The sequence below is a fragment of the Xiphias gladius genome, chromosome 13 (assembly GCF_016859285.1).
Source record: "Xiphias gladius isolate SHS-SW01 ecotype Sanya breed wild chromosome 13, ASM1685928v1, whole genome shotgun sequence".
NCBI lineage: Eukaryota > Metazoa > Chordata > Actinopteri > Istiophoriformes > Xiphiidae > Xiphias > Xiphias gladius.
This window is the reverse complement of record NC_053412.1, coordinates 6,525,832-6,545,914: the sequence shown is the minus strand read 5'-3', so window position 1 is coordinate 6,545,914 and position 20,083 is coordinate 6,525,832. Positions and strand designations below refer to the sequence as shown.

Sequence of the window (20,083 nt, the reverse complement as noted above, 5' to 3'; positions counted from 1 at the left end):
TTTAAATGTCACATTGCATTTTATTAGTATTCATACACTACGATAAATTCTTACACGTTTTAGTGGCAGCAGACAATTAGAGGCTACATGAGTGCAGAACAAATTCTGCTGTTTTGTACATAGTCAGTGGATCATTTTGTTTTCTAAATACTGCTCTATGCAAAAAAATTTAAAAATAATGACAGCAATCTAAACCTAGGATCCCCCAAATTATTTATTTTTATGTCTTAATTTGCCCTTTGCAAGCTTAAGAGTTCAGGCAGGGTACTTGCAGTATATACACATTTTCAAGTTTCCTTTTTGTCCTTGGTTCGGAGATCTGTAGACATTTAATCACAGCCACCTTTCCCACCAGGGGAAACCAGGTCTTGCAAATGCAGTGAGTTTAGAAGGAGTAGATTTATCCCAGCGGAGGGGAGGGGCCATCATATCTGTGTTCAGCTGTAGAAACAGTCAAGAGGGGGGGGGGGACAAAAAAAAAAAAACAAACTCCAACCGAGAAATGCAGAAAAACATAAGAATCAGACAGCTCTTGATCTTCATGTTGTGAGCAGCAACTGCAGCTGACCAAACAACTCGCATGGACATGCTTTATTTACAATCCAAGTCTATTATGAACTTAGTACATCAAACACTATTATTAGCATGTAAAATACTGTTTTCTTGTATAATCTCATTCTGATTAAAATAAAAAATAAAAATAAAAAAAAAATAAAAATCTAGTTACAAGGATTTCTTCTGCAAAAATGATTGATAAACAGTTCATCAACACAACTCGGGACCCCCCGAGAAGCCGTAAATAGGATTACTGTAAAATACAGGATGGTTAACTACCGGGTCCAAAAAAAAAACGTGATCAAGGAGGTTTTTTTACCCACCAAAGGAAATTTGTCAATACAAAATAAACATTGATTAACGTCAGTTTTCCTTTTGACAGCATTTAGACAGGTTCACAGTTACATAATTTCTCAGCAACTATTTCAATCAAAAATAAAAATAAAAAATCTATACATTCTGAATGTAATCCAACTCAAAACTCAGTTAACATTAAAAATAGAAACTACTGTTGTATCTACTGTAAGAAATACTTCTATATCTCTTGACTTGTCTACGATTGTTGTTTAAGTAACCTGATGGACATTTGTTAAAACCTAATCACTGTAGACTGTAGTACCTGTTGTATCAAGTAACACTGCATCCCTATGTTTTCTACAGGCCTGAGAGTTGTAGGAGTTGGAGCCCTTATCGGTAGTTGACTGTTTGCCAAAATGGTGCTCAGACAAACTGACAAGCAACAGGCAGAGAATCAGCAGCAGTACTGAGATACTGCGTAAATTTAGATAAAAATAGAAATATCACAGTTAAATAACCAAATTCAATGACTTGTATTTAGAATAAAAGTCAAATAAGCGTGTCTGTGTAATAATGTCTGTAAACATTATTTCATTTATAATTTCTCCTGAACACATCCTGTAGCCTGTTTATAAATGGTCTTCAAAGATCAACTTTAACAGAATTACAAAAAAATCATTTTAAAATTAAAGTCACATCACATACACTGCATAAAATCTGCAGTTTACAGCTTCATATAATAAAAGGATACTGATTTTACAACATGATGTCAAAATTTGATTATAGCAAAATCAAAAAGGAATTATACTGATGAGGTTACTTTCATTTCTTTTCAAATGGCACTAACACAGAAATTGTGGCATTAAGTGCAATAGGAGTGTGGATGACAAAAATTAGTGTTGTGACGACATCCGCTGAGCCAGAAAATGCAGCCTGCTCGAGTGTAATGTTTAGCGATTGCACAGTGATCACGAACCTGTTTGAATGCCGAACCCGTGCCACTGAAAGAGGACAGCTCACCATCTTACAGCTGCAGATTCTCTTGCTTCGTTTCCTCGACAAAATACAAAAAAAGCTCAATCTCGGCCATTACACTAATTGTCCTTCACTATGTGTGTAAGATGATTTTCCACAATACTGAAGCATAGTGCCACTTAGCTCTTTGCATTAAACAAACAAACAAAAACAAAAAAAGTTTTGTAACCTTCTCAGCTACAACAAATCACATCTGATCATCAAAATCAAATACAAAACTCCTCCAAGACGTCGGACACTTGATGCCTGCAGACTGTCAGATTTGTGTAGCGCACGAGCTTTATGGAGCAAATGAGGCACTTGTAGAAGCTAACACTGAACGAACCTCTCCACCAACATCAGGAGGTTAAAATGATTGATCCCACTGAATCTGAGGAGCTTATTAACAAACACTTGGGTCTAGATAAGATGTGGATGGAAAACAGTTTAAGGCGAGACACTTTCCTGGTGTTACGCTTTGGCACTTTTGCCGTTAGACAAAGGTTCTTCCTCTGAATTTGCTGCGACAGGAGTGAGCTCTGTGGGCGAGGCCTGGTCGTGGGCCCCGCCTCCTGCCCCAGGCTGGTTTCTATAGTGACGGATGATGACTACAGCAGCACAGACAAAGTAGACGACAGTAAGACAGGTGAAATAAATGAAGTAGACCAGGAACTGTAGAAGAAAAAAAAAGAAATGTATCTTCACTCAGATGATATACAAGGATAGGACAATAATTCCATAAAATACTGACCGAGACAACGCTGTGCTAACTAACAAATGAGCAACAAAACCTTTTCTGTGAACCGCAAATCTTTCTGCACCTCACTGGACAAACCCACCACTTGCTGTGTCGTCATCATTCAGGTTTCCATCCAAATGAAGTGCAAATTTTTTTCCCAAATTGCCAGATCATCAGCAAAAGAAAACACCAAGTAATTTGGGTTTTCGATCCACTACCTTATGTAAATATTGGTCCAATTGGGTTCCTTTAAATCACTGCAGAAGAACAGGGCGCAACAACATGATGAAAGGCGCTCCATTCAAACCTCAAGATATGGAAAATGATGTAGCAACCGAGATGGAAATATGGCATTTGTTTTTTTCATGTATTAATTTCAGTCTCCTCATCACCATGAATTTATTTGATAATCTGTTTCCATTGCGCGTTATTAAATATTGTTTCTATCTATACACAAACTTTTCTACATTGGCCAAGTGTAAAAAACTTCTTTGTGAAGACTTTTTTCCTTTTTTTCTAATTTCCAGTTTCCTAGCTTACTAGTCTTTAAAATCTCAATTGGAAAATGTTTTTATGCAATATATATCTGACAGAAGTAATTTTTTAAAGCAAACATTGTACATTCTGTATCTGCACATATACTGAAATGTTTTTCTTTGCAACCTGCTGGAAACTCGTACAGATGAAAACAGCACTGAATTTGTCCTAAATTCTGAAGGTGACAGTATAACTTAACTATGTTTACAAAATCAATAAGAGGCTTTTATTTTACAGTTTCTTTAGTCTGAGACACTCACTTCAGACCCTAAGGTCACTTATTCAGGCTGGCTTCTACGAGGCTACACATTTTTGTTTTCTGAATAAATCTCGCCAACTTGAATCTTAAAAAAACTCTTGTTTGTTTATTGTTCCCTAAAGAATCAGATTTGTAGACATTGTTCAGAGCAGACATTTTGATTCATCAAAGCAGGAAAGTCACAGGTGGAACTAACTGCATTATTGATGGCTCCGTTTCAGCAGTTATTGCGGTCTAAAGCAGCAATTAATGTTATTTGTTACACCTGTGCTTGTTAAGTCAAAAGATCTATTCTTGTTTCACTCTGTATGTTCCCCCATGTCATACATATATTTTAAAACATAATTTCTGTATTTAAATCCCTCTGAAAATGAGTATTTATTGGGATGTTAGAATAACTTGTACTGTAATTGTACTGACACACAGTACATCCAGGGGAAAACACAGCCAAATGTATATGTTGCCAGTGTTTGTGTAAGACACTGGCATGGTTCTCTCAGGTATTAAATGACTGTTTTACCTGTTTGTGCACATCCAGTGCCAGGCCCCTCTTGTCAGAAAATATCAGACTGATGATGCTCTTCAGTATGGTCCCCAAGAAGGTGTTGATGCCAAACACCAGCGCACAGAGCTCCTTGGTGAGTGACGAGGCTATCTGGAAACTGTGGAGAGACAATGAAAACCACCACAGACCAGTTTGCATCAGATTGTATCTGCTTACTGTAGGTTACAGTCAGCTCATAATATGAGCAACATTTTCTCTCAAATTCATTTTCACTCTCCACCTGATATGCGTTTACAGTTCCTGCAGCAGGATACATAGAGTTTTTGTAGTTTCATAGTAAAGAAATACTTTTTTTTTTGGCACTCACGTGGCAATAGGCACCAGGAACTGGTAGAAACTTCTGAAGATGACATAGGCGGTGTAGCACACCCAGATGTTGTCTGTGGTGCCCATGAGCAGCAGCAGACCCGCCTGCACTGCTGTGATGATACCGATAACCAGCTCAGACCATACGTTCCACCGGATTTTAACAAAGCCCGCTATAAAGGAAGCCATTGCACCTGAATAAAGATACACATCAGTCACTATTCTCCAAATTGATGGAGGTTCAATATTTCCACAACTTTACACATCTGGGTTTCTTAAAACAAGTGGTCTGTACATTATATATTTTCATTGTTGTGTTAAAGTGTAAATAATGTCATTCTACAGTAAAAGTCCTAACTTCGGTAATGATATCTGATAATACCTACTTTCAGGTTGTTTTTTTTAAACCAGTATATTCAAGATAAGTCAATCTGTTTTGTTGTCATCAATGCCTAACTAAAAACTAAGTCACCAACACTACGACCAGGAAGTTTTGTCCGTTCTTATAATTTACCAACTATCAGATTGTTTCACAAGTTAACTTTTACTGCTTGTAAATGACATCTACCATCTACCTTCTACCTTCTACATACTACCTTCGTGCTTTACAGCTGAATAAAGGCCAAATATTGATGTCTAAACCTGATGTAATTACTTCAGAGTAAGGGTGGGATATCCTTTCTTACAACCTCTTAAATGAAATTGTCTTTCCCATTTTTTGTGTGCAATAACATTAACACTCTTCGGTTCATCATTGTTTATATCAGAATTAAACATCTATTTCATGTCCCGAATACTCTATGGAACTGCAAAAAAAAAAAAAAAACCCTCAAAAAAACGACTTATCATCAGATTCATATGAGGAAACGTGTCCATTTTCCCAAAAACAACCCCCCCCCCCAAAAAAAGGGCAGCGCTCCAAGTATAAAGCAGGGAAGCCACAGGTGAACTGATTACATTAACAATAGCTCTGTTCCAACAGTTATTGCACTGCAACACAGTAATTAATGATATTGGTTACATCTATGTTAGACATGTCTGCTGTGAAAAAAAACCTGTATTTTCAGTCTGTCTGTTGTAAATAAAATTCAACAAAATGATCAAGACGAGATGATTCTCTCTTTTTTTTTTTTTTTTAAAACCACTAGACGGCTGAGGTTTTCCTGAATGTGTTTTTTTTTGAGCTGCAGATGGCTTGAAGATGCAGACATTATGTGCTGTATATTTCGCAGCGAAGTTCAATTTTATATTACAACAATCTCAAGACTAAGGTTTTTAGCTACAACATGTAAAACACTACTATACTACTACAGTAATACTAAACCAAGCTCATTACAGTTAATAACAGATCTTTTGACAGCAGCCACGTGGGAAATCGAAATTGCTCAAACAGTATTTTCAGACATGCCAGAAATCCAGCCAGTCATCCATGAACCCGTTCAGTGTCTGCCCAGCGTTGTAAGATTATTAACCTAACAATATATTTAGAGATTGTGAGTAAGTCAACTTTCTTCCATAGAATTCGATGTACTTAATTCAGTGTGTATTATTCCACACAATTCCCTTAACAAATCTGTAAACTGTGGTCCATTTCTTTCCTGTTCAACATTTTTTCCATTCTTATTCAACATCTAAGGCCATCTTCACAAAAACCACGTTCAGCTTGAAAGTCCTTTGCAGAGAATCCTGGATTAAGAATGAGTTATGAGTTATCAGAGCAACCTTTTCATCCATCTCGCAAGGAAAGATGATGACTACTATTAATGCAAAACTAAACACTTCCTGCTGGCCTTCAGTCAATCAGAGGGCTTTTGATATTTTGTTGTTGCTGAGCTCAGATGAGTTGTCCCCATTATTTGTATCTAAATTTAGCAAGCTGGAGTTGCCCCCATGTGGATAACATCATGGAGGACTGTGAAACTGACACCCAACGACTGTGTTTGCTATATGAGCACAGAGCATAAAACAAAGATTAGACTTCAAAAAAATCAATGCTATTCTTGTAAAAACTAGATTCTGTAGCTCCAAAAATGTCTCACTCAGTAATGTAGAAGCTGCCTCGACTCCCCCGTTGTAAACCTTCTTGCTCTCTGAGGTCGGGTAGACTTTGTTCCATAGGATGTGGACGTAGAACAACACCAGGTAGTACCCTGTGGAGTTGAACACCCACCACATGGACCACAGCCTCAGGTTCGGCCTCTTGACCACATTTCTCACCTCCAGAAGCATCTGCACAAAGACGGAATCCCTCCAGTTTGATGATGAGCACCCGCGGGCGGCAGAGGACAACTTGCTCTCCTCTGGCTGCATTTTGTCAAGTTCCGATTTGGTGGCTCCCGACCCAGCAAATTCCTTTTGCTCCTGTTTCCGCACCTGGTTGAAAAACATGGAGCGTTTAGGCCAGGGCAGGCACAATGAGAGCAGCAGACTGAAGCTGACGAAACCCAAGGATATGGCGTTGAGGGTGTAGAAGCTGATGTTGCCCAGAGACATGCAGAGCTGCCCCAGCACCGAACTGGTGAACAACCCCAAGAGGACTGAGGAGCGCGAGTATCCGGCCACACGCTGGTAGAGGAGCGGGTTGACTAGGGAGAAGATGTAGGAGGAGTAGGCCACGCGGCACGCCATAAAGATGCCGTAGAAGAACTCCATGAACTGCATCTCAATGAGGGTGGTGCCCAGGAGCAGAATGAGCCAAATGACCACCTGACTGATGCCCTGGATAACCAGCACCGGCTTGTAGCGCAGAAGATCAGTCAGCAGGAAGGCTGGCACCAGCACAGCCATGTAGGAGTACGTCAGCACAGGAGTGATCTCATTTGTCACCTGGGAATGTCAGTACAATCAAAGAAAGTGCAAATCAAGATGATAAAGTCAGTGAGGTGGGTAAAAGCTCCACTCTCTTCTCAGCTTGTTGGATACTTAGTGTCTCAAATAGGGATCGGCAATAATTCAATGAAAGTGGATTCAGTTTATTTGCCTTCAAGGGACTATATCACAGTATTATGACCACATCTTGTTATTATATCCAAAAATAAATAAAATGTATTTATTTTATTTTTATATATATATATATATATATATATATATATATATATATATATATATATATATATATATATATATATATATATATATATATATATATATATATATATATATAAAATTTAACTTCAAGCTAATTGTAATTTAAAAACTAACATGAGTTACTGACATTTTTGTTTACACCTGTAAAGAGTGTAGGGTTGCAACTAACGCTTATGTTAATTATCGATTAATCTGTTGATTATTTTCTCAATCAGGAGTAAAAAAATAAAATCATTTACTAACATATAGAACAAAGAAACAAAGCAAATCCTTACATTTGAGAAGCTGGAAATAGCCACTGTTTTGCCTGAAAAATGACTGAAACCATTAATTGATTACCAAAATAAAACAAAAACAATTAACTTTCTTTCACTCAACTAATCAATTAAACGACTAGTCCTTGCAGCTCTAGAAGAGTGTTGACATTATGCATAACTGTACATCAATTATTTTGTATACAAAAGGCCTATTATAATATCAGCATATTTATTTAGACCATTTGCCAAACCATAGTCATAATGCTGGTGGCAATACACTTAATGCACAAAATACTGGGGAATCTTAAAGCTATCAACAAAGACTAACAACTGTGGGCTCAACTCATAAGCATAATTTATGAAAAGTAACGTCCTAGTCCGTTGGAAAAAAAAACACACACACAAAAAATACTAACCAGATGATAAAAAAATTATTAAAACAGACAGGATGACAAAGAAGTTTAAGCTTCAATCCTCAACTTAGAGAGAACATGAACCCTGAACAGTTTGGTGGCATGATCAGTGTATATGAAGTCTTATCTGTCTACGTTCCTAAATAATTACCCCAGGTGATAAAGAAATAAATAACATCACAAGAACCAGTAGACCTTAGATATCAAAATATAATATGAGCAGCGTAACATGACAAATTTATTATAACAAAATTATTACGAGTATTTTCCCAGTTTGATACATATATAGCAATTTGCATGCAAAATAACACATTGGATCACATTGAAGTTCAATGCAACATACAGTGTTTTCCAATGACGCACACCTGCGACTAACACTTATTTCCATTATCGATTAATCAGCTGATGATTTTCTTAATCATTTTGCCCGTAAAATGTCTGAAAATCGTGAAAAATTTCCAGAGTTTCCAACACAATGTCTTCAAATGTCTGTTTTGTCTGTGCAACAATCTAAAACCCAATAATTTTCTATTTGCTATAGTGTAGGTACAGGAAAAGGAGCAAATTCTCACATAAGAACCTGGAACCATCAAATTTTTGGACTTGCTTTTAAAAAAAAAAAAAACTGATCAAAACAGTCTAATAGTATCACCAAGACCAGCTTTAGATCCATGATAATGCTGAGCTCCTCATGGAAATAACAGTTGTCGATGAGGGATAACTTAAATCAAGGGTTGCATATTCCCTGGAGTCAGGTAAAGGCAGGAAGTTTATGGGATAGGTCGATAACACTGCTTCAGATATAAACAGATATTGAGTTGAAATGTGTATTCAACACGAAAAATCTTTCTGCAAAAAGCGCCTCAGCTGAAAAAACTGATATTCTGGTCCAACAAAGAGTGTTTTTTTCCCCACTCACACTGTCCTAGCCAGTCTGACAAAAAAAAAAAATACTGGAAATATTTAACATTTTCTCCCCTCGGGATGCCCGCCTGGCAGGTAACCAATTCTTCGCGCAGGGTCATGGTCACCTCAGAGAAAAAACTGGCAAACAAAGCACCGATCCCATCCCATTCTATGAATCCTTGATTATAAACCTTCACAAACCTATTAAAATGTCCCAGTTTGGTGGAATGTGAACTTTGACCTCAATAAAATGGATCAGCAAAGTCCCCACAGGACACTCAGTAATTCTACTGAGTAATGACATTAAGTGCATGGAGGAAAAGGTGGATGAGATTAGAGTTTAGCTTCATGGTATAAAGATATTCCAAATATGGCTGCACTAGTATTTTTTTTCCCCCTTCACACACAGACAAATATACCTATACAAACAAGAACACAACCGCCACATTTCAGTCTTAGAACACCACTAACCTGTTTCCTGGTGAAGTTCTTCTCAGGGCTGAGCAGATACGGTGTAATGAAGGGCTCCCCAGGCTTTATTGATGACATAAACCCATAGAAACACAAGAATATCACAGCCCACCTCCACTTTCTGGGCTCCTTGGCTTCCTCTGGGGGACCTTCGGAGGTAGACAGGGCCTCAGAAGCAGAGACAGCCATCTCTACTTCTCCGTCTACATGTCCTTCAGTGTCTACAAATGCAAGCATTTTCAGGTCCATGTCTTTTTCCCCCTCTGATCTGTCCCCACTTCCTGCTGTGTCATCTGCTACCATTGTGATGCAGAGTGTAGCCTGTCAAATCAGCATGCAAGGACTTGTTTTGATGAGAAAAGCTCCCAACTTCCTCCTTGAAATGGACAAACAAAATGTAAAACCCCAAATGTTTCGCTTGAAAACATCAATCACAGCAGGGTTTCCCCTCAACCCTTCTGCTTCTCCATGCAAGAGAAGACTTGAACAGTGAAAGTGAACCATTTAACAGGGTGATGACAAGGTAGTTAAAATGCTACTTGCTGCTGTTTGCATTTAAGAGAAAATGTTGACCTTTGCTTCATTCCACACTATGATGTCGTCTGAGAGCTGGCTATCCAGCAGCTGAATCTGGTGTCATTGTTAACCTGAAAAGATAACAATGTTGTCTGTCAGTCAGACTATTTCGACACTGTGCAGACACTGCAGCTGACATTAGAGCACAGCTGTGTTTTCTACTTTGGAAGCAGAACCGTGGTAGACTATAACACACTGCTGTGACTCAAAAAGGGCTTCGACTAACTCTTATTTTCATTATCAATGTATATGTGTAAATGTATATAATGTAAGTAAAGTAGTGAACAATGACCATCATAAGCTCCAACAGTGCTTGTTTTGTCTGACCACTTGTCAAAAACTCTATGACATCCTGTTTTAGAGCTGCAAAAATTCGTCAGAACAGAAAATTAATCAGCAACTATTCTGAAGAATTATTCAGTTTACTGTCATGAGGGGAAAAAAACAGGTTATCTTTAGGTTTTAATAAAATAAGCAATTTAAATACTTCACACTGACTTTTCTCTTTTTTTTCACCATTTTCTGGCTTTTTAAATCAACAAAAACAATTAATAAGTGGCAGATTAATCCAGAATGAAAATAATCAGGTTTACTATCATATGTGGGTAAGGAAACTGTGGCCATAACTAACAGTTATTTTCAATATCAATATATTCAATATATTCTGCAGAAAAGAGTGAAAAAATGTCCATCAGTTTAAGTTTCAGTTTCTTGAAATCCAAAGCACTTCTTCAAATGTGTTGTTCTGTTTGACCAACAGTCCAAAACCCCAAAATATTTAGTTAACTGTGATATAAAACATCTTCCTGTTTGAGAGGCTGAAAACAACAATTATTTAGGAATTATGGTTGAAAAATCGTTTTGGTTTTTTTTATGATGAAAAACTAACCGTTTAATCAAACAATCGTTGCAGCCCCAAAGGAAAGCAGTACATATTCAGATTGGAGAAACCTGGAACCAGTGAATTTTTGGCATTAAACGTTTATGATTGTCCAAAGTGCTACCAACTGAAGTTTCTGCCAACAGACTTAAGGAATAATTAACTGATTATTTCAGCTCTAAAATCGGGATTGCCAGATTGTGATTGTGCTGGATGGTCCACAATTATGTTTTCAGTTAAATTTCTAATTATGATTTAATTCACATATCCCGTCTAAGCGGAGGTAATCTCTTATAAGAGTGAAAACCAGACATAGTTGGCCCCTGAAGGATGAAGTGCATGGCCTCAGTTACGTATCAAGACTTTAACGGGCAATACAAACAAGTTACACAAGCCATTCGGTGGTTAACACCGCGTTAGCATACCAGTGCCCACATGCCAGCACACTGAAAGCGAACGCTCAGCCTGTTACGTTAGCGGCTAATGTGCTAAACCTTTCCTTTGGTCGGGTTGTCCGTGTAGGACAACGAGCCGCACAGTGGCGAAATCACTCCAACGCACAACTTCTGACACAGGTGCCAAGTTACGGCTAGCTAGCAAGGTGGCTAACGAACTATGAGTACAACAACTATGCACTCTTGTAGCTTTTGTTGGTACAGATTCATCACAAAATAAGTAGCTGTCAGCCCGTTTACACAAAAAAATCTGGCTCTCCATTAAGAAAGCAACATTTACTTGTTTGTAATATTAAAGTATATAAAGTCGAGTTGACGTTACATACCTCGTGTGCTCAATAAAGCCGAAGCTTAATTGCCCAACGGCTTTATTTTTTTTCCCTTCGCGTTGGTTTCTGGGAAATGTAGTTCCACGGTCTAATTCCTGCGACAGAGCGTGCGAAACTGTATTTAACCTAACATTTGGAACTAAAATAAACGTTTTTTTTCCCCTCTCCAGCTTGTATTTTTCCTTAAATGCAGAATGAGATCGACTTACTAGGATGGCCCAAGTTAAAGAGACTACAGAGTTCCAACAATTCACATTTTATTTTACATTTTTGTTTTTTCGCAAGAGCTTTGTGACTCACGCTCGTCAATGTTGGACAAATAATGTCACTTATAAAGTTACTACTACTACTACTAGTACTACTAGTACTATTACTACTACTAATAATAATAATAATAACAATAATAAAAAATAATAATAATAACAATAATGATCTCAAGGGCCATGATATGAAAACAAATATACAGATGTATGTTTTAATATATTATAATGCATAACATGTTGTATATCAATATTATAATGTATAACATTATCTCAACTATTATTGTTATTATGTATGTACAGTATGTATTATTTATTTTGAAAAAAAAATGTATTAAATCATTTTTGTAGCTAATGTTAATGTCATACCAGTTAATTAAGTTGTGTTCATTTGGAAAACAGAAAACAGTGAAATCACAGTAATAATAATAATTAATAATCATTTCTCAGTGAGCATCCAGCTGGTCCACACTGTTGCAATGGTTGTAAATTTTACTTTAAACAAAATGTAAATATCAATCATATTTTGTATCTTTATTCATGCTGACTATACATCCTACAGTATTGCTCCATTCAAAAGCATCAACATTAAAGAAGTTGATTTCAAAGCAGTGTCACCACAATGTCCATTAGAAGTTGTCCTGGAGTTTTTGATCATACCACAAGATATTAATCAGCAGATGCAGGTTGCCCAGTTCATTGTTGATTATTTCCTTATAAGACAGATGAGTTATTTATAATTTTATTGGTAAGGAGGACCCCCTGTGAATATGAACCAACCACAAGTCTACAGGAATAAATCAGTCAGTCCAGGGAAGGTTGCAAAGCTACTCACTTTTACTGAAAAAGACAGCAATATACACAAACTTTAAAGGTCATATGAATTTATATCATATATAAATAAACATAGAAAGATAGTACATAGGAAGATCTACTACAGTACACACATTGGTTAAAAACAGATTCCTAATATATGTCATCACTACAAAGGCTGATCCACTCTTAAGCAACAAAAATACTTAATGAGAAACATAAACACAGACTTAATCAAATAAGAGGCTGGAAATACAAGTTTTCAGTAGTGGATATAGGTGACGGTGAGCTCAATAGATGGCAGCAGTGTAACATGTAATCCAAAGGCAGAATTTCAGAGACAGTACTGTACGCATCCCAAAATATCCTAAACAGGGCAATCAAAGATTTTTGGACCTCAGACGGAAATGACTTCTTCTCTGGCCTAGAGAAAAATCGACCAAATTGATCTTAGTTTAAACTTCATTCGTAACCTTCCCTTTTTTTCCTGGTTGGTTACTCATATTGCTGACACTGGCTGTGTCTTGAAGATCAATTTATAATCCATTGCACAGGCCGTAGTGAGAATTTACAGTACGTGGGTAACAAAACACTTCATTATACTTTATTTTTTAAGAGTGGGATTTGGGAGAGCATCTTCCTTTCTGGACTTAAAAGCCTTGTTAAATAGGAAGTTATGCTGTATAAAAAAAAAAAAAAAAAAAAAAAATAAAAGGTCTCAGATAATAGTTCCATTGCCTTCTGATGTCTGAGATGTCGACCTGCTGAACTTTGACATTGACATCCTCTCCTGTCTGAGTTTCCTCTGAAAAAGCAGCATCATATTTTTCCTGAACTTCTCTCCCACGAATGCATAGAGGACAGGGTTGATGCAGCTGTGGATCAGAGCCAGAGTGTTGGTCACAACCAAAGCCAGGTTCACTGACTGCCTCACAGCGCAGTTAAATGGTATCAGATCGGCCCTCAGGAGCGTGTCTATTATCAAGGTGATATGGTACGGCGTCCAGCACAGCAGAAATGTAACCACCACGGCTACGATCACCCTCATAGCACGGTGCTTCCGGAAACCACGAGTGCGCAGCAGCCTTGCGATGGTGATGCAGTAGCAGGTTATCATCACATTCAGAGGGATCAAAAAACCGAAAATGTGCCGTAACCCACGAGTGGCAAGCCTCCATGAGGTGGCGCTGCCGATGTCAAAAGTTTCAAAGCAGGTAATGAAGTCGGAGTCATCGTTGAGCTTGGTGGCATCGTTGAAAAGCGCAGGCAGACTGAGGGCACAGCCGAGGGCCCAGACTGCTGCACAGAGAATCCGGCTGCACATCCGCTGGCGACTCTTGAGATTCTCACTGGCGCGCACAATCACAAGATAACGGTCGATGCTGATACAGGCCAGGAAGATGATGCTGGTGTAGAAGTTTGCTTCGAAGATAAGGTTGAGGAGCTTGCACATGAAGTCTCCAAAGATCCATCCTTTGACCAATGCTACAGCGAAGAATGGGAGGGTGAGGGCCATCAGACCATCTGCTATTGTCAGATGAAACAAGTACACATCCGATGGAGTCAGGGCCTGTCTGCTGGTGCTGATCACCCAGCCCACTAACACGTTTCCTGGTATTGCCAGTAAACAGATGGCTGAGAGGACGAGACACAGGGTCAAGGCTGCTGTGAGTTCCAGCGGTTTTGCCTCACATGGTGTAGTCTTTGGATCAACGTAGAGCGTTTGATTGTTTGGGATGGTTCCGTTGATTTGGTCAAAGTAATCGTCAGAAAAGACATAGGTGATCGACATGACTGTGGATGGAAAAAAGATTGATACCAGTACACTATCATAGCAGTATAAAACATTGATTCAGCTTCTGCCATGTTTAATTTCTGCAGAAAAAATTCACAATTTACAATCCTGTATATACTGCCTTCTTTGTTGTTCAGTGTTGACATTGTTAAAAAAAATAATCTAGCACTGGACAAAATTACACATGATAAGAGGGAAAACAACAGAAAGAGTATTAGCTATATTGCTTTTTCTGCTTTAAAATTACAAACAGCTATTTCCCATAATTTGGGAAACGTGGCATTGTGCAGCTTTAAAGTGAGCTTACGTAACTTTTTGTAACAGCGGCCACTGTGACTCCCAGTGACAGCTTCGAAACGATGGCAAACTGAAGTGACTCAATCATTTCAGTCACACAGAAATGTTTTATTAAAGTTCGCCAGCATCAGCTAACGCCGGCCATCGTGAGCTGCGGATCGTACCAGACCATGCTGGGCTGTAGCGGCAAAATCACTCGGTGTATTAACTTGAGCAAGGGTGCGTTTTATTGTTTAGGAATTCAACTTCAAAATTCTTTATATTTGTACAAGGAAGATCCGGTTATTTCATTTTTCGACAGTTACATAGTCTCGCTTTAATACACACTAATGTAATCGCCATCCCTCTAGATTCCACCTATGAGAATAAACTAGTTTCGGATACTCACCTCCTGCACTGGTTTGGCGGCAGCTTGCGAGGATGACAGCAGCTTGACAAACAGGTTTGTGCTGCAGAACATCCTCTTTTCTGAGTGATAAGATACGGGGGTTTTTTGATGGAGGACTGACCCAATGCCCCGTTTCCTTCCCCCAGTACCTTACCGCATGCGTCTGCGTCATCAAACGTTTCTGCAGCAACAAGACATCCACGACATTTTGACATGTCACAGTAAAATTAGAAAAAAATGAAAGAAATCAAATGTCTGGCAGCACAAGCATCAAAGTCGGTGTGTCTACAATTAATTCGATTGTATTCCAAAATAAAGCACCCCACCTTTGAAAAAAGGCACATCTACATCTTCAGACGATGCACTCGAGAAAGTGTATCTTTCTGTCTTAAATGCCCGTTTTGGAATAACTACTTGTAACCCGGGGCAAACACACAGAACATCCCAGATAACACGACAACCGCCACATGTGATGTGACCCTGAATGAAGTTGTTGGCTAATCAGGGATGTGTGGTAAGGTGTTTCTACAAATCCGCAGGTCAGGATGTCAGCTGCGACACTTTCTGGAAATGAAATGCTGCAATATTCCCGCTTTTGCTGTTGCAAAAGTCTGGTTTCATTCCCCCTGATTTGACACGGTGTCACAGTTTTTTCATCTCTTATTGTTGAATAAAACCGCTATCATTCTAAACTTGCTTTATGTTTCTCTCTCAGTCTTGTCGATGAGGAGGAGGAGGAGGAAGAAGATGAGGAATGAGAGCCCCCACTGCCATCTACAACCAATTTACTTTGTTTTCATTCATTTTCTCATATATTTTGGTTAAGTTATGTTGATTGTCTTAAGTTATTTTGTGACTTTTTTTTTTACAATTAGATGTATCTTTTGTTTTATACATATTCACCAATGACACCTGTTTCAATGAATCTTCTCCACGTGCAGTTAAAAGTTTGATGGCGATGGAGGTAATATCAAAAACTAACTGAAATTTGTGAGTATTTTAGCTCAAGTATATTAAAATTTAACACACTTTTAGAGACAATAAATAACATTCGGTTAGCATGTGTCCATTCGGGGTCTCAAAATGTCAGCGATTTTAATCTGGGAATGTCAATTTAGGCATTTTTGCTCCGAAATAGAGGTGGGTTGGAGGAGTTTGAAAATAATTCCTTACCAGGTATACCATTCTTATTAAGTGGACCAATGCAGCTAAAAGTTGAGATCATAGATATTTCTGTGATTTTGCTGAGCCAAGTCTCCTCTCACTCCCTCTGCAAAGGTGCATGTGTTTTCAAACACTAAAGTATTTCCCCCACCATCCCTTTGTCTCCACAAAGTCCCCTCACTCAGGTTTCGACAGGTAAAACATGCGATGATCGGCGTAGAGGCCTGTTGCATCACTGCTGCCGCCCCTGCGCAACTGTCATATATCTCCAAGTGTAGAGAGACTTAAAGGCAGCACACCACTAAATGACATTCCTGTCGTGTTGCCAGCCTCCTTTGGGAGGCTACAGTCCCCGAACCAGAATGGCGTGTTTTTAGTGTCTCTTTACTTTGGCATACACTGTTTGAGTCAACAGTGTGTGTGTGTGTGTGTGTGTGTGTGTGTGTGTGTGTGTGTGTGTGTGTGTGTGTGTGTGAGAGAGAGAGAGATAGAGCGTACGGTTAAGGTTGCCATGAGTGAAACGAAATATCCCTACGAGGAAAATAAGCCGACTGAAGAAGATGAAGATGAAGAATAAAGCAAGAGGCAGAAGTAAACAACAATTTTGTTTTAGCCTGTTCTCGGGTTGTTCTCATAGTTTCATGTCTTCATGTAGTTTTCTCTCTTTTGTCTGAGTTTGGGGTAGAACAAAAAAATGATGCAGATTCATTTAAAAAAGTTTTTTTTTTTTTTTTAATTTTGCTTAAATTATACAATTCCTCTACAAACATACACAGGATGCCTGCTCTGATCATCATACTTTTAAAAATATTATCCATATGAAAAGTACTAAAACCAAATCTGAGACTAAATAAACCATTAAAAATATTTGGATCAATGGAAAAAAATGAACTCAAATTAATTCTAAAAAAAAAAAAAAAACTATACTGTTAATTCCCTGAGTGTTTTTGTTATTATGTGCAACACGATACCAAAAGCCTGATACCTTACGGTGTTCGTAAGAAGGCATCCAACTAAACTGGATTCTGGCCGTTGGGACCTTGCGCGTCTCTTGTGCCAACTGCTCCGCGCCTGAACAACAGAACAACAGAGGCAAAGCCTGGCACAGCGACCAATCTTCCCGGGGAGCTGAGATACACTCCCCCCATTCCCCTTGAAAATGTTTGACTGGCATCAGGAATTTCTTCGTCGGACGTTTGCGCTGCAGCCGGCCGCCTCTCGCTCTTCGCTCCTCTGAGCGCTGAGGTCGGAGGCTGTGCGCGTCCCGCCAAGCGTGTCGGTTTTCTAACGGTACACCCGAAACCGGAGACGACTCCTGCCAAATGTAGGGTGGCGGTGCCTTCCAAATTCCCAACTACGTCTGGGATTTAGTTTATGTTGGGAGTTAGGCAGCATCCACGCATTTTTCCACAGGATGCGACTTTTGCAAAGATTGAAAATTATGCTCCAATTTTGTCAGCTGCAACGTTAAAGTGACGCACATATGAATGCATCAAATAATTATAAATGTATTATTCTGAAATCTGCCACTCCATATAATGCGTGCTTTTACTTTTGGCACTTTGAGTATATTTTGCTGCTAATGCTTTGGTACTTACAGCCTCAGCAGTGGCATAGGTGCTTTTTGAGGTTCTTATTGTTGATTTCGTAATTTGGGTGCGCTGACCCTTTAAATTCGTCCTCAGGTCAGTTCAGCAGTATCCCAGTAGAGTTCCGGATAGGGGAAGAGCCTCGGAACTCCATCTGATGTATCCGTGACAGTGCTGGAGATGCAACCGTCTGATACGACGCCCAGTACTGTTGTCCTTCAAAGTAAAAGAGAAAGAAAACAACAACGAGAGACATCAGATATCAGATCTTCCTCAAAGCAGCTATTTCTCTGTGGCACTCTGTTTCTTCAATGCCACATCATTAAACTGCTGTTTATATTCTCAAATAACTGATTAATGGTTTGGTCAATAACATGTCAGAAAATAGTGGAAGAAATTTCCATCAAAGTTTCCCAGAATCCAAGGTCTGCGCATGTCTTGTTTTGTCTCATCAACAATCCAAAACCCAAAGATACCGAGTTGTTTTAATGACATAAAATAGAAAAACCAGCAGGTTCTCAGACTGGAGAATCTTAAACATCACATTAGTTCTTTTATTACATTCTTGAACTTCTTTCACCAAACCACAGAATCAAAAAAAAACCTCAAAATGACTGGATTATGAGCTGTGACACGTCAGTAAAGCCATCCTGTATTGTGTTAGTGTTACCAGCACGTATTGTTATTACTGAAAATGGTTTTGACATACCTTGTAATTAGTACGACGCCTGTGTTTGGTTTTATTACTGCTCACATTTATCACATTGACAGCAAATTTATGTCTTTGCTGCTGCGTGTCCGTCTTGTTTGACAGATGAGAAACACAGTAATCCATCTATTAGGGTCACCTCGCTGAAATCAATGCAGTCTAATACAACAGTCTTGTAATAAATCCAACCTTCATGAAGCTCATAATGTTTAGTTTTGGTTAAAACCGTATTAGAGATCATTCTGGAGGTTGGAGTTTGTGGTGCTACTGAGCTGCACTGCATTATAAAAACAGATGTTTCTGTAATTTAGCCAACCCTCTTTGATATAAAGGGGGTGGACGAAATAATAGAAAATCCCAGTAACACAATAAAGAATAACACAATAAAAGTCAACAGCTTTAGAGACTACATCCTGCAAAGTGATCATCCAGTTGAATCAACACCTTTTAATATGCATAAAACCACCCAATCCATCCGCTCAGCTGTTTGCTCTTAATGCCATTTTTGAGTGTGCATTAAATACTTTTACTGATGTCAAAGCAGCATCCTAATGCACTGAATAAAAAATGTAGATTTTAAATAACTGGAAAACACCGCACATACAGAAGTTTCCTTCATCTTAATTTATAAGACCGAGGGGCCCGTTGGACTTACCAAATGCTTTAACTTAGGTCTGACAGGAGGTCACGCTGGTAAGAGTCCTGTTTCCCTGTAATCCCCCTCAGTGCAATACCTGACAAACGGTGGCGAACATGTGAGATAAGATTTAATAAAGAAAATGATTCATTATCGATTAATCTTTCAGTTATTTTTCTGATTAATAGATTAGTTTTAATCAATAAAATGTTGTTTTGTCCATCCAATGGTACAATTTCATTTCATAGAAGAATAAGAAAACCATCAATATTCATAATCTAAAAGCTGGACCCTGTGTTTTTTTTTTTTGTTTTGCATTTTTGCTTAAAAAAAAACAACTTTAACAATTCATTGATTATCAAAACAGTTACAGGTTTTATTTTATTGCAATTCATCAAATTTCTAAAACACATCTGAAAAACCAGTGGCTTTTGGGGAACCTAAGGACCTGGAGTACTAGGGCAGTTGACTGCTTTGCCTGAATGTTCATCTATCCTCTCTTATGTGATGTGAGGTCTAACACAGTCTTACTCCTATAAATATTAAATTACATTTATCTAAAGGGTCTATAATGTGTTTATTGTGTTTATTTCAGTAGAGTTTCTTGAGAAGAGGTGACTGAAATGGAATAGCTGATATCAAACCTCATAAACAATTGCTGCATATTTACTATAAAGAACAGTAACATGAAACATTTTTCATGTTATTAACCCTTAAAATAGTAATAATATAAATAATATATCAATAAAACGAATAACATAAAATAAGCTATTAAAGTATAAGAC

General features: G+C 38.3%; 2 protein-coding genes across 3 annotated transcripts; both read right to left on the bottom strand.

Moving 5' to 3' along the window:
• Nucleotides 1-15: 15 nt before the first annotated feature.
• Nucleotides 16-11,732, bottom strand: slc19a1 (solute carrier family 19 member 1). Its single transcript, XM_040142279.1, has 7 exons — nt 11,644-11,732; nt 9,980-10,053; nt 9,407-9,782; nt 6,312-7,098; nt 4,274-4,466; nt 3,922-4,063; nt 16-2,538 (listed from the first exon to the last, which is right to left on the bottom strand). The coding sequence occupies exons 3-7, from the start codon at nt 9,707-9,709 to the stop codon at nt 2,338-2,340; spliced, it is 1,626 nt and encodes a 541-aa protein (XP_039998213.1). The 5' UTR covers nt 9,710-9,782; nt 9,980-10,053; nt 11,644-11,732; the 3' UTR covers nt 16-2,337.
• A 492-nt stretch (nt 11,733-12,224) lies between these two features.
• On the bottom strand, nt 12,225-19,389 carry LOC120798150 (C-X-C chemokine receptor type 2-like). 2 transcript variants are annotated; one of them, XM_040142231.1, is made up of 4 exons: nt 19,317-19,389; nt 17,962-18,168; nt 15,200-15,380; nt 12,225-14,513 (listed from the first exon to the last, which is right to left on the bottom strand). In XM_040142231.1, exons 3-4 carry the CDS (start codon nt 15,369-15,371, stop codon nt 13,438-13,440), a joined length of 1,248 nt encoding a protein of 415 aa, XP_039998165.1. In that variant the 5' UTR covers nt 15,372-15,380; nt 17,962-18,168; nt 19,317-19,389; the 3' UTR covers nt 12,225-13,437. The 2 variants fall into 2 exon arrangements, with proteins under 2 accessions (XP_039998165.1, XP_039998164.1); XM_040142230.1 differs by lacking the exons at nt 17,962-18,168; nt 19,317-19,389 and adding an exon at nt 15,526-15,585.
• Nucleotides 19,390-20,083: the final 694 nt, after the last annotated feature.